The 13,073-nt window shown below is 37.9% G+C and overlaps 1 protein-coding gene across 1 annotated transcript in view; it reads left to right on the top strand.

Annotated features, from left to right (window-relative positions):
* CRB1 (crumbs cell polarity complex component 1) overlaps nt 1-13,073 on the top strand; it is a 287,284-nt gene that overhangs the window by 118,920 nt on the left and 155,291 nt on the right. The window contains exon 2 of the mRNA XM_072648310.1: nt 4,184-4,765. Within this exon, the coding sequence (XP_072504411.1) occupies nt 4,184-4,765 (582 nt within the window). The remainder of the gene's footprint in view (nt 1-4,183; nt 4,766-13,073) is intronic.

Genomic DNA, 13,073 nt, shown 5'->3' with positions numbered 1-13,073 from the left:
GATTAGACTAGGAGAAGGAGGAAGAACAAATTTGAAATTCTACTTTTAGCACAAGTTGTATCATTATGAATAAGTCACTTAAAGTGACTACAAGTCTCATTTTTCTCATCTGTTAAATGGGGATAGTACATAACTCAGAACTATTGTGAGATGCAAATGAAATATGTAAAACAGTGCAGATTTTAAAGTGGTATGTAAAAGTATTTCTCAAATACTATCAAAGTACCATGACTGTTTATATTTGGAAACATTTTATGTGTATATTGTTAAAGATGTATAAGTTTGGATCGCACTATAGCTTTCCTGGAGAATATTACTATTATCATTTAAAACTGAAACATAGGTTCAGAAAATATGGTAGTAGATTAAAAAGAAATGTTAAAAATGGCCACCTTATTTCACTTCACTAATCTTCTCCTGTCTAGTACCACAGAATAGATTTTATTGGATGTAACTGGAGTGGGCTAGTAAAGGTTTAACAACCAACTCTCTGCCCCACCCCAAAAAAGTTTCATAACACACTTTTAAACTTAATTTGCATTATTAACATTTTCTCTGTTACCTTAAGTCTAGTCCAAAGATGGGGAACCTGCTGCCTTGAGACCACATGTGGCCCTCTAGGTCCTCAAGGGCAGCCCTTTGACTGAATCCAAACTTTACAGAACAAATCCCCTTAATAAAAGGATTTGTTCTGTAAAACTTGGACTCAGTCAAAAGTCCACACCCAACAACGTAGAAGGCCACATTGTCGGTCACCACCCCTGGTCTAGACAATAAATCAAGCCCAAATTGTAGCTTTGCATTTTTAAGAGGTGTAAATACACTGAAAATTTAACAGTAGCTTCTCCCAAGCTGGTATGAGCTAGCTCTAGCATGCCCCTGTATACAATTATTAGAATTTTTAAGCTTTTGGATCTATGCCCATTTAGACTCATCTCTTTCCTTTAAATTTTTAGGTACTGTTTGTTCACTTTTCTCCAAGGCCAGATTTATATATACACAATGGAGAGAGCTTTACCCTGAATCTGATATTTCATATCTCTCCCTATGTCTGGTCACCCAGTCCAACTCCAGTGCCTAGAATATGATTTCCCCCCAACCCCATCTGAACTTCTCAGAATTCATATCTGCTTTTACAACTCAGCTCAAATGTCACCTCTTCCATGAAGACTTCCCTGATAGAATGCTTACCCTTGTTAATGCTCTCTCCTTCCTCAATTTCCCCTGTGCTCTTTTCTGTGTATATATTGCATCCCTCCAGTAGAATGGAAGTTCATTGAGAGAAGGAATGGTTTAGTTGGTATCTTTTGATCTCTATCCTATCACAGCACTTTGCCATAATAGGTGCTTAATAAACATTTATACATTTCAGATTATAACTTTTCTTTTGATCACTTTTTGCTGCCCATTGACAGGACAGTAGAAACCATGCTGCCAGTCTTTTGAGGTTTCATTTTCATTACAGAGACCAAATTGCTCCATTTTGAAGATTTTAGTTAACACAGGTTAAGACTCAAGTCTGGTGTTGCTTTTCCACGGGAAAAGGAATATTTGTGGCAAGTTGAGTCCAATTATCTGGGTAAATCAGAACAAAGAATTGCCATTAAGAGGAAAGGAAGGAAATCTATTTCTTTAGAGTCCATGCTTTTGGTTAGATTAAAATTGTTCATTTTTTTTAAAATTTTGGTACTATAGATGCAGTATTCATTCTCCTTTCTATTATACAATTAAAATGCACATTATTGGGCCTACTGGTTTTCTACTTGTTTGGAAAACAGTTTGGAGATTTCCTACCATCGTCCAAAAAAGTAACTACTAAATTAGGGGAAACCCTCAGTTCAAACATGCAGTAAATTCTGCAGTATTTTTTTTTATGGTTCAGACAACACCTGCTTGGATTTGGAAGGAAAACAAACAACCTTACAATTTGCAATGGAAAATAGCATTATTCTAATATATTTAGCTATGTATTTTCAACTGAAACACTAGCACTTGAAATACTGATATAAATATTTTAGACAGTATTTTTGCCCTTTGTTCTTTCTCCTTTCCTTTTTTGCAATTATAAATGTTCCCTCCCTCCCCTCCTTTTTAGTGTTTAATCCTTGGTGAATATTGGGAAGTCATTAAAAGCCATCCATATAATAGGTCACATAATAACACATAGATATGGCACTCAAAGGTTTACATTTAACTGAATAGTCTTGTCAAGTGGATGTTATTACTATTCTCATTTTACAGATGGAAATAGCTTATATAACTGAAGTTTAGAGAGGTTAAGGGACTTGCCTGGGCTTCCACAGCCCTTTTCAGGGTAGGTTCAAACCCTGGTATTTCTGAATCCGTGTCTGGAACTGTCTCCCAAACCTTCTGCCTCTCTGCCAAATTACAAGTCAAGGAGTATTTTCCCCCCAGTGAGTAAAACTCATTGCTGGAGCCTTATGTTGGGAATGTTACAATTCCCAAAAATCTTAGTGTGATTAAATAGAGACCTTTCAGAAAATCATACTGACGTCATCAATAAAAAATACTTTTCCTTTCCATCTCAAAACAGACCCAATACCAAGTATTAAGGAGCATGATTCTAAATGAAAATAGATGAAAATTAGCTTTTCATCCTACCTATTGGGTTTTTTTGTTTAGAGGAGGACTAAAGATGTTGATGATAATGATAATAATAATTATACATATGCTTCTGGTCTGCAACTTATAGTCTTCAGGAGTTTGCTGAGAGTAGTTGAATGATTTACCCATAGTTCATAGGATTATAGATTTAGAGCTGAAAGGGACCATCAAGTCTAACCCCAATATTTTACAGATGAAGAAATTTAAACAGAGTTTAAGACAGACAGTTAATCAAGAAACATTAATTAAGCACCTACTATGCTTGCTACTAGTATGTACCAGGCACAGTGCTCACTTCTGGGGATACAAAGAAAGGTAAGAGACAGTCCTTGATCTGAAGAAGCTCACAGTTGAAGGGAAAGACATGAAAACAGTGATGTACAAAAATGATAAATATGGTGCAAATCGGGGATAATCATTACAGAGAAGGCACTAGCGTTAAGGAAGATCAGGAAAGTCTTCTCATAGAAGATGGAATTTTTAACTGGGACTTGAAGAAAATCGGGCAAATCAGGAGGCAGAGATGAGAAAGAGGATTATTCCAGACATGAGCAGCAACCAGTGAAAATGTCTCAAGTCTGGAAGTGGAGTATCTTGTGTGAGGAACAGGAAGGAGACTAGTGTTGCTGGATCTCTGGAATGTGGTGGGAGGCAAGGGGATAGTAAGGGATAAGAAGACTGGAAAGTAGGAGGAGACCTAGTTGTGAAGGGCTTTGAATGCCAAATGGAGGATTTTATATTTGATTCTAAAGGTAATAGTAAGACATTAGAGTTTATTAAAAGAGGTTAAAATGAGTGACATGATCAGATCTGCACTTAGGAAGATTAATTTTACAGCTGAAGAGAGGCTGGAATGGAATGGAGAAAGACTTGCCCAGGGTTATACAACTAGAAAGTGTCTAGGACAGAATTTAAACCCACATATCCTTAATTGCAGATCCAGTTCTCTATACACTATAGCACACTATATATATATATATATATATATATATATATATATATCTTCTTCGTAATACTAATGATTCATATTTGGGTAGCATTAAAAAGTGATGACCCTAGAATATTATAAACCAAATTCCATATCTGTGAATTAAATATAAATTTCACTTTGAATTAGACAACTGAGTCAGAAGTGACCAGATCAGTTTTGAATAAAGAAATAACCTTTTGGGGACACCAAGTTCTGTTTCTGTCCCAACCTAAACTCATTATCACACCTTGATCCTGTATAAAAGAATGTGAATTTCAAAATCTCAAGCTTATAGTATCATAGTATACAATACCCAAATAATTTGGTCATTTCATGGTTCAGTTGCTCTTACTTCAAAGAAAAGGAATAGAAAGGTAAAGAAGGATTATTCAAAACAGTTTCTTATAGGAAGTTTTGATTTATCAAATTAACATAGTTTATGGATTTCATTTATCCAGAGGACTTATTGGTTACCTGCTTTTTTTTGTCTTAAGAAAAAAGGAATTTTTTTTTACTTTTTTTATTTTATGCTTTTCTCGGCTGTCTGAATATTTACCTGTCGTTTTGTGTTTTTTTTTTCCCTCACAGAATCCTTTTGCATTAGAAATGACACTGGATGCCTCTCAAATCCTTGCCCAAATAATTCTACATGTGATAATGTTGGTAAGGACGATACTTGCCGCTGTTCCAGCACAACTGAAATTGTGGGGGAAGATTGTGATAAAAAGTTGGTTTCATGTTCCTCCAAGCCTTGTAAACGAAATGGGATTTGTTTTGATCTGGATGAAGAACCTGGTTTTTTCTGCCGCTGTCCACCAGGATATGGTGGGAAAGCCTGTGAAATCACTCTTACGTCCTGTGTCTCAGGCTTTTGTAAACATGGAGGCATTTGCCACCATGGTACCTCTGGTCCTTACTGTGATTGTCCTGATGGGTTTATTGGAAAGCACTGTGAGACTGATTTCAATGAATGTGGTTCCAACCCTTGTCGCAATGGAGCTGTGTGCCAGGATGGAATCAATGGTTATTCCTGTTACTGTGTCCCTGGATTTCAAGGAAGATATTGTGAACGGGAAGTAGATGAATGTGCTTCAGAACCCTGCCAAAATGGGGGCAAATGTAGCAACAATGTAGGGCGCTACATGTGTGACTGTCTACCAGAGTTCACTGGTAAGTTGGATTGCATCTACAATATTTTTTATTATGGATATGGACAGCAGTGGGGATAATGATTTTTGTCCTAACCACTTATTCTTTAATAATGAAGATGATCAAATTCTCAGTTAGAATTAGCTACTGCATGGAAATATGCTTTTTTTGTTACCAAATTAAATACTGTTGAATTAAAAGTATTTTTATATTATTAGTCTTGTGTTATGTATTTGTCCTTTGATACTTCATTCTCTTAATAAATATTTATTGTGTGCTTCCTATGTGCCAAAGAAAGGCAAAAACACAGTCTCTGCTCACAAGCTCACATTCCAATAGAGGAGACAACATGCAAACAACTGCATATACACCAGATAGAGTCCAAATTTGGAGATAATGTCAGAGGAAAGGCATTCTCAGGGGAGGGAGGAATGAGAAAGGCCTCTTAATTATGATGGGGTTTAAACTTAATCTTGATGGAAAAAAGGGACAGCAGGAGATGTAAGTGAGGAGGGAGAGCATGCCAGGCACTGAATCTGAAAATAGTGTTGTGTGAAAGAAATAACAAGCAGGCCAATGTTGCTGGATCATGGAGTATATGGAGGGGAGCAAAGTGTGAGAAGATAGGAAAGGCAGGAAGGATGTAGGTTGTGAAGGGTTTTAAAAATCAAACAGGATTTTATATTTAATCCTGGAGGTAATAAGGGGCTCCTTGCTTGGTTAATGTGTGTGTGTGTGTGTATGTGTTGGTACCTGTGTGTAATAACAATATCATTAGTCCTGAACATGAGGAAGTTCACTTTGACATCTGAGTGGAGGATGGATTAGAGTGGGTAGGAGACTGAGAAGAAGGCTTTTGCAATAGTCCAGGTTATGAGGACCAACACCAGGGCAGTATTATATGGATGGTAAGTAAGAGGTCCTTAGTTACTTTGGAGACAGTAGTTTTAGTTGAATGATGAGTTTCAAAGCTAGACTGAAGAAGGGTTAGTAGAGTGAGATAAGAAGTAGAGGTGCCAACTATAGCTGACTTTCTCATGTAGTTTAGCCATAAAAGGCAAGAGAGATATGGGGATCAAGTGAAGATTAAGGATGGGGAAATATGGACATATGAGTAGCCTGCAGGGAAACAGGGCAAGATTAGTGAGATAGAGGGGATAGTAGAAAGGGGCAAACTGATAGAAAAAGATGGGATTGGGGGGGGGTGGTCAGAATGCACATAGAAGGGTTTGGCATAGCAAGGAGAAGGTTACTTCTTCATGGAGATAGAGGTGAAGGAGATGGTGGTGGAAAACACCTTAGTTATGTGAGATAAAGTTGTTATTGAATCATTTTTCAGTGGTGTCACAACCCTTTGTGACCCCATTTGGAGTTTTCTTGTCAGAGATACTAGAGTGTTTTGCCATTTCCTTCTCCAGCTCATTTTACTGATGAGAAACTGAGGTAAACAGCATTAAGTGACTTGGCCAGGGTCACATAGCTAGAAAGTATCTGAGGCCAGACTTAGAGAGGGGAGTCTTCCTGACTCTAGGCCCTGTACTATGTCTACTGTGCTACTTAGCTGCCTGTGAGATGAGAAGAAGAGGAGCAGTGGCCTCATTTGATCTGCAGCTGATTATGGGAGAAAGGGGTATTATTTGAAACAGGATGGATGAAAAGGTTTAGCATAGCCCCTATGGTGACTGGAATAGTGAATGGATTAAGTATAAAATGATTGCTTCAGGTGGAGTCAAGATGGCAGAGTAAAAGCAGGGACTCCCCTGAAATCTCCCCTGAAGCTCCCCAAATACCTATAAAAATGACTCTACACAAATCTTAGGGCTATAGCACCCAGAAAACAATAGAGTGAAACAAATCTCCAGGCTAAGACAACCTGGAAAGTTGACAGGAAGTGTCTTTCACACTGGGCAGAAAGCAGAGCACATTGCAGCGTGGGCCACACCAGCAAAGATGATCTAGAGCAGGCCTCAGGTGACTGAATCATTGGTGGTTGTGGGGGTTTCCAGATGTTTTGACCCACAGGCACCAAGATGGTCAGTGGGAATGTTCTGTGGTACCTGGGTGAAGGAGGAGCATGTAGTCTGCTGGGTTTGGCCCCAGCCCTGGTAGAGATGGTGGCAGTGGCCAACTGCAGCAGCAGCGGCAGAGGCTGCTTCCAGAGCTCTGGGACCACAGATCGTGGGAGATCTAGTGGCTGATACAAAATCCCTGAAGCCTGGGACAGTACATCCACCCCTACCACTCTCACTGGAAGCAGAGTCCTACCTTGACAAAGAGTTAGAAAGTCAAGTGTTTGGCTGAGAAGATGAGTAAACATCATAAAAGAACTCAGACTATAGAATCTTAGTTTGGTGACAAGGAAGATCAGGGCATACAACCAGAGGAGGACGGCAGAGTCAAAGCTCCTACATCAGAAGGTTCCAAGAGGAGTATGAATTGGTTGCAGGCCATGGAGGAGCTCAAAAAGGATTTTAAAATCAAGTAAGAGAAGTAGAGGAAAAATTGGGAAGAGAAATCAGTGATGCAAGAAAATCATGAAAATTGAGTCAACAGCTTGCTAAAGGAGACCCAAAAAATAGTGAAGAAAATAACAACTTAAAAAATAGATTAACCCAAATGACAAAAGAAGTCTAAAAACCCAATGAGGAGAAGAATACCTTAAAAAGTAGAATTGGCCAAATGGAAAAGGAGGTCCAAAAGTTCACAGAAGAAAATAATTCCTTAAAAACTAGAATGGAGCAAGTGGAAGCTAATGACTTTAAGAGAAATAAAGAAATTATAAAACAGAACAAAAAGAATGAAAAAATAGAAGGCAATGTGAACTATCTCACTGGAAAAGACTACTGACCTGGAAAATAGATCCAAGAGAGAGAATTTAAAAATTATTAGACTACCTGAAAGCCATGATCAAAAAAAGAGCCTAGACATCATCTTTCAATAAATTATCAAGGAAAAGTGCCTTGATATTCTAGAACCAGAGGGTAAAACAGAAATTGAAAGAATCCATCAATTGCCTCTGGAAAGAGATCCTAAAAGGAAAACTCCTAGGAATATTGTAGCCAAATTCCAGAGTCCCCAGGACAAGGATAAAATATTGCAAGCAGCCAGAAAGAAACAATTTGAGTGTTGTGGAAATACAATCAGGATAACACAAGATCTAGCAGCTTCTACGTTAAGGAATTGAAGGGCTTGGAATATGATATTCTGGAGGTCAGAGGAGCTAGAATTAAAACCAAGAATCACCTACTCAGCAAAACCGAGTATAATCCTTCAGGGGGAAAAATGGAATTTCAATGAAATAGAGGACTTTAAAGCATTCTTGCTGAAAAGACCAGTGCTGAATAGAAAATCAAAGAATCAAGAGAAGCATGAAAAAGTAAACAGTAAAGAGAAATCATAAGAGACTTATTAAAATTGAATTGTTTACATTCCTACATGGAAAGATAATATTTGTAATACATAAGACCTTTCTCATAATTAGGGTAGTTGGAGGAGATAGATAGAGAAAGAGACAAAGAGAAAGAGAGAGAGGGCAAGAGGGCTCAGGGTGAGTTGAATATGAAGGAATGATAGCTAAAAAAAATATTATGGAGTGAGAGAGGAATATATTGGGAGGAGAAAGAGAGAAATAGAATGGGGTAAATTATCTCACATAAAAGTGGCAAAAAATAGGTTTCATAGTGGAGGAGAAGAGGGAGTAGATGAGAAAGAATGAGTAAACTTTACCTTCATCATATTTGACTTACAGAGGGAATAACATAACACTTAATTGAGTATCTTACCCTACAGAAAAGTAGCAGGGAAGGAGATAAAAGAGGAGGATGATAGAAGGGAGGGCAGATTGGGGGAGGGGGTAGTCAGAAGTAAACACTTTAAAAAAGGAACAGGGTCAAAGGAGAAAGTAGAATAATTGGGAGGCAGGATAGGATGGAGTGAAATATAGTTAGTCTCTCACAACATGACTATTATGGAGGTGTTTTGTATAACTACACATTCATAACCTATATTGAATTGCTTGCCTTCTGAATGGGGGTAGGTGGAGAGGGAAGAAGTGAGAGAATTTGGAACTCAAAGTTTTAAAAACAAATGTTCAAAAAAAATTGTTTTCCCGTGCAACTGGGAAAGAAGATATACAGGCAGTGGGGTATAGATATCTATCTTGTCCTTCAAGAAAGTAAAGGGGAAGAGGATAATAGGGGGGTTGCTAAAAGGGAAGGTAGACTAGGGAAAGGGATAATCAGAATGCTTGCCATCTCAGGGTGGGGGGAGGGAAAGATGGGGAGAAAATTTGGAACTCAAAATCTTGTGGAAATGAATGTTAAAAATTAAAATAAATAAATAAAAATCTTTTTAAAAAAAGGATGACTTTACTGAAGTGTATGTAATAAATTCATAATGGATCCAGTTTGCGTGCTTTTATGATTTTATCTAGCTTTTTTCAGTACATCGGTAAGAAATAAAGGAGTAGATGGTGGAGGTAATTCAAGGAATTTAGCAAAGTGTAATTAGTAAAAGGACTTGGAAACAAGGGATGTGAACAAAGAGGATAGTGTAGAGTTGAATGGGTTCCTTCAAGAATTAGGATATAGAAAGAAAGGTAAGGCCAGAGCAAGGATGATGGTTTGGGAAAGAATTGAAGAATGGAGCTCATGGGAAGGACAAAGAACAGAGTTATGGGCTGTATGTCAAAGGGAAAGATAGAATTATAAAAGATTATGATCAAATAATTTTGTGGTCTCCTCAATGCAGATATACTTCCAGTGATGCAGAAAAGAGCTCCACCATTCCCTCTCATTCTGGAAAACTCTTCCACAGAGAGTTCACTCAACATACTGGAGGCCTTCTTCTAGTCTCCTTGATATTGATATGGATACTAGCAGAGCACTCAGCTTTTTCTTTACTCTCACTACAGTAGGTCCTCAAGTGTTGTAGTATAGCTGAGCTGGGTAAACTTGAGCCTAGACTGGTTTGTTTCAATTCTTCAAAATCTAGTTCATGCTGCCTCGCATATGGCAAAGCCCTTGCATTCTGACTATACCCTCTAATTCTTATGGGAACAATATCAGGGCCTATCAGAGAATATTATCATGCAAAATGGTGGGTTTTTCTGGACTCTCAAAGTACTTATTGGGGTAGCTAGGTGGTACAGTGGATAGAGCACCAGTGCAAGAGTCAGGAGGACCTGAGTTCAAATCTCACCTCAGACACTTGACACTCACTAGCTGTGTGGCCTTGGGCAACTCACTTAACCCCAATTGTTTCATCCTGCGTCGTTTCCAGTCATCCTGATGAATATCTGGTCACTGGATGCAGATGGCTCTGGAGGAGAAGTGAGGCTGGTGACCTGCACAGCCCTCCCTCACTCCAAACAAAGTCAAGTGCAAGTCATGTCATTATTTCTCTGCTGGCATGGTCTTTTTCAGCAACGAAGGATGAACACACACAAAGTACTTATTAATTGGAGTGTGATGGAGGTATTGGAAGAAAACAATATTTAAAATATTTGTGAATTCACTGTTGAATGGATTAGACCGTTTTTTCCTGCCATGTGATTAAACAAATCATGGTAATGAAGTTTTGCAAATATATATTCTTCCCCAGGATGGTTCTATGGTAATTTTGGTATAAAATATATGGTCAAGTTTATTCTTCTATATGTTCTATTCACATTCCTTGACCTTTCCCAACCTCATGAAGACCACACGCCAGCCTAGATGAGTACTTCATGCTGATTATCTTGCTTCCTTTTATCTCTTAGACCTTTCATTGCCATATGGCAGGGGTGCCCTCCCATCTATTATATCCAAACCCCCTTCTCTTCCTCACTGAATTGTTCTTGACTTCATTGTCTCTTCAGGAAACTCACTGTCTCTTATTTCCCCATTTCTGTACCATATGACACATTGCTCTGCCATATGGTTCTACCTTTTCTTCTTTCTAGAGCCATTTGTTCCATTAGCTCCTACCTCTCATTTATTTCTATATTCTTGGAATTTCAACTTTTATTTTCTCCCAACTCTTTCACCATTACTCACATACAGTCCATAAAATAACCATAATCATTATAATTTCTATATTTTACAGAATTTTTACTAGAACCCTCTATTGTTATTGATAATATAATTTTCATTAACCCACTGGTGTGGGAAGAATATGCTCTCATGATTATAACATGTTGCCATAAGTTATACACTGAGACCCTTTATAGTTATTTTGTTGTTCATACATGAATTTCTCACAATAGAACACAGTCTACAATAACTGAAAATAGAGAAGAATTTCTCAAATGCAATCCCACCCTCTCTCCTTCCATTCATTTCTGGATCATTCTCATTGTCCATTTGTAGAGTGCAAGATATAGGCATTGATAGACCAACTCCCAACAGCATGTCTTACTCTGGTTATCTTTTTTAACATCAACATTCTTTCAGTGATGTTGTATGGCTATAAATGTAAGGACACCAAAAGTTTGAAAGACTCCAAGTTATGGGTGGCCCAAATGGAAACGGAGAGGTGGGTATAAATAAGCAGGCTGCAGATATACAATGATGACGTTTAGTGGATAAACTTCTAGATTTGGAATCCAGCTCTCTAACAATTGTTAGCCGTGTGACTGTAGGTAAGTTGCCTACCCTTCCTGGGACACAGTTTCTTCACCTATAAAATGAGAGTGATAATACCCGTAGTACTTACTTCACAGGCTATTATGAGATTCATATATTATAAGTATATGTAAAACAGATATACATTCCAAACTACTGTGAAAATGTTAGTTAATAGCTGTATAAAGGGCAACATTGAGATCATATTTGTAATGTATGGCCTTCAAAAATTTCATAAATGTGTCCATTATTTTCATTCAACCAAGTATTTATTATCAATTATATAACACTATGCTACATGCTCAAAGTTCCACCCACCAGGGTCAGGATAAAAATTTTTTCATCCTCTCATGCTAATTTAACTGAAGCAAAAAATATATTCAACAAGTCTTTTCCTTCTATACCACCTCTAGGTATATCACAATATGTCTGGGTTGAGTTGATAAGTAATTACAAAGCACTGTATGAGTGCCTGACACACTACTAGTAGCTGAGAGGGTAGGAAAAAAATGAGATGTAGATTAACAACTTAAACTCAATCTCTCAATTCAAACTTAACATCTTTTACCACAAACCTTCCTTTATTACCAATTTTCCTTTATCACTTGAGATGCTACCATAGTTCAGATCACTCAAGCTCAAACCCTCTGAAGTCTATGTTTTCTTTCTCCCTACCGTTCCACATCTAATAATCACTTTCTAAATCCCATCAGTCAGTTAGTCCATCAGCATTTATTTAGTGCCTTCTAGGTGTCACACATTTCTATTTTTAGCAATATCTTTTCCATCTCTGTTCTCACATATTGTGTCTGTCGAATTTCAGGCCCTTTTTATTTTTTTGTACCAACTACCATAATAGCTGCTCAATCAGTCCTTTCCTGCCTTCTCTCCCTTCTCCATCTTGCCCTTCACACAGCTACCAGAATAATTTTCCTAATGCACAAGTCTAGTTGGTTCATACAAGATCCACTCAGGGCGGCTCACTTTAAGCTTAGATGGATTGCTAACGGCACTCCAATGCTAACCTGTAGCTTTCATCTAGGAAATTCTAAAAATTGTGCTGTCCCTCAGCATTTAAAACTTAGAGAGCAGGGATGGTTTCTTTTTTATCTTTGCACCTCTAGTACCTTGTAGGATAAAGTACTTGTTAATTGAATTAATTTTTCTCCATAACCCCTAGGTTAAAATATAAATTCCTTAGGGTGGCATTAAGACCTCCACAAGTTCCCTTCAGCTTACCTTGCCTGCCTTATTTCCCTCAACATCTCTCCATTCTCTCTTCAAGACAAATTGAATTACTCCCTGTTTCTCCAACTCATCTTGCAGTCTTCTTGGTGTATGCAGATTACCCCCATGCATGAAACACAATATGTAGACTCCTGAATCATGAAGGTTAAGGCTAAGAATCCTTCCTGCAGTGCCCAGATCAGATGCCTCCTCTTCCATGAAGACTTCTCTGCTCCCCACCTCAGCTGAAAATGTTCTCTCCTCAAATTTCTTAGCACATCTTGGCTTTGCACTTACCACATTCAACCTTGTATTACACTTTCTGTTGTACATAAGGAATCTCTGCCATTAGACTATAAAATCCCTGAAAACAGAGGTTGTTATTTTTCATCTTTGTTTCTCCTGGGCCTAGCTAGCACTGAACTTTTTATATGATATTCACTTAGTAAATGTTTGGTGAATTGAGCTGAACTGAATTGAATTCAGTTAAAAAGGTTTTT

The sequence above is a fragment of the Notamacropus eugenii genome, chromosome 2, assembly GCF_028372415.1.
Source record: "Notamacropus eugenii isolate mMacEug1 chromosome 2, mMacEug1.pri_v2, whole genome shotgun sequence".
NCBI classification, from domain to species: Eukaryota; Metazoa; Chordata; class Mammalia; order Diprotodontia; family Macropodidae; genus Notamacropus; species Notamacropus eugenii.
The sequence above is the reverse complement of the archived record's forward strand: the minus strand, read 5'-3'. Positions and strand labels throughout refer to the sequence as shown.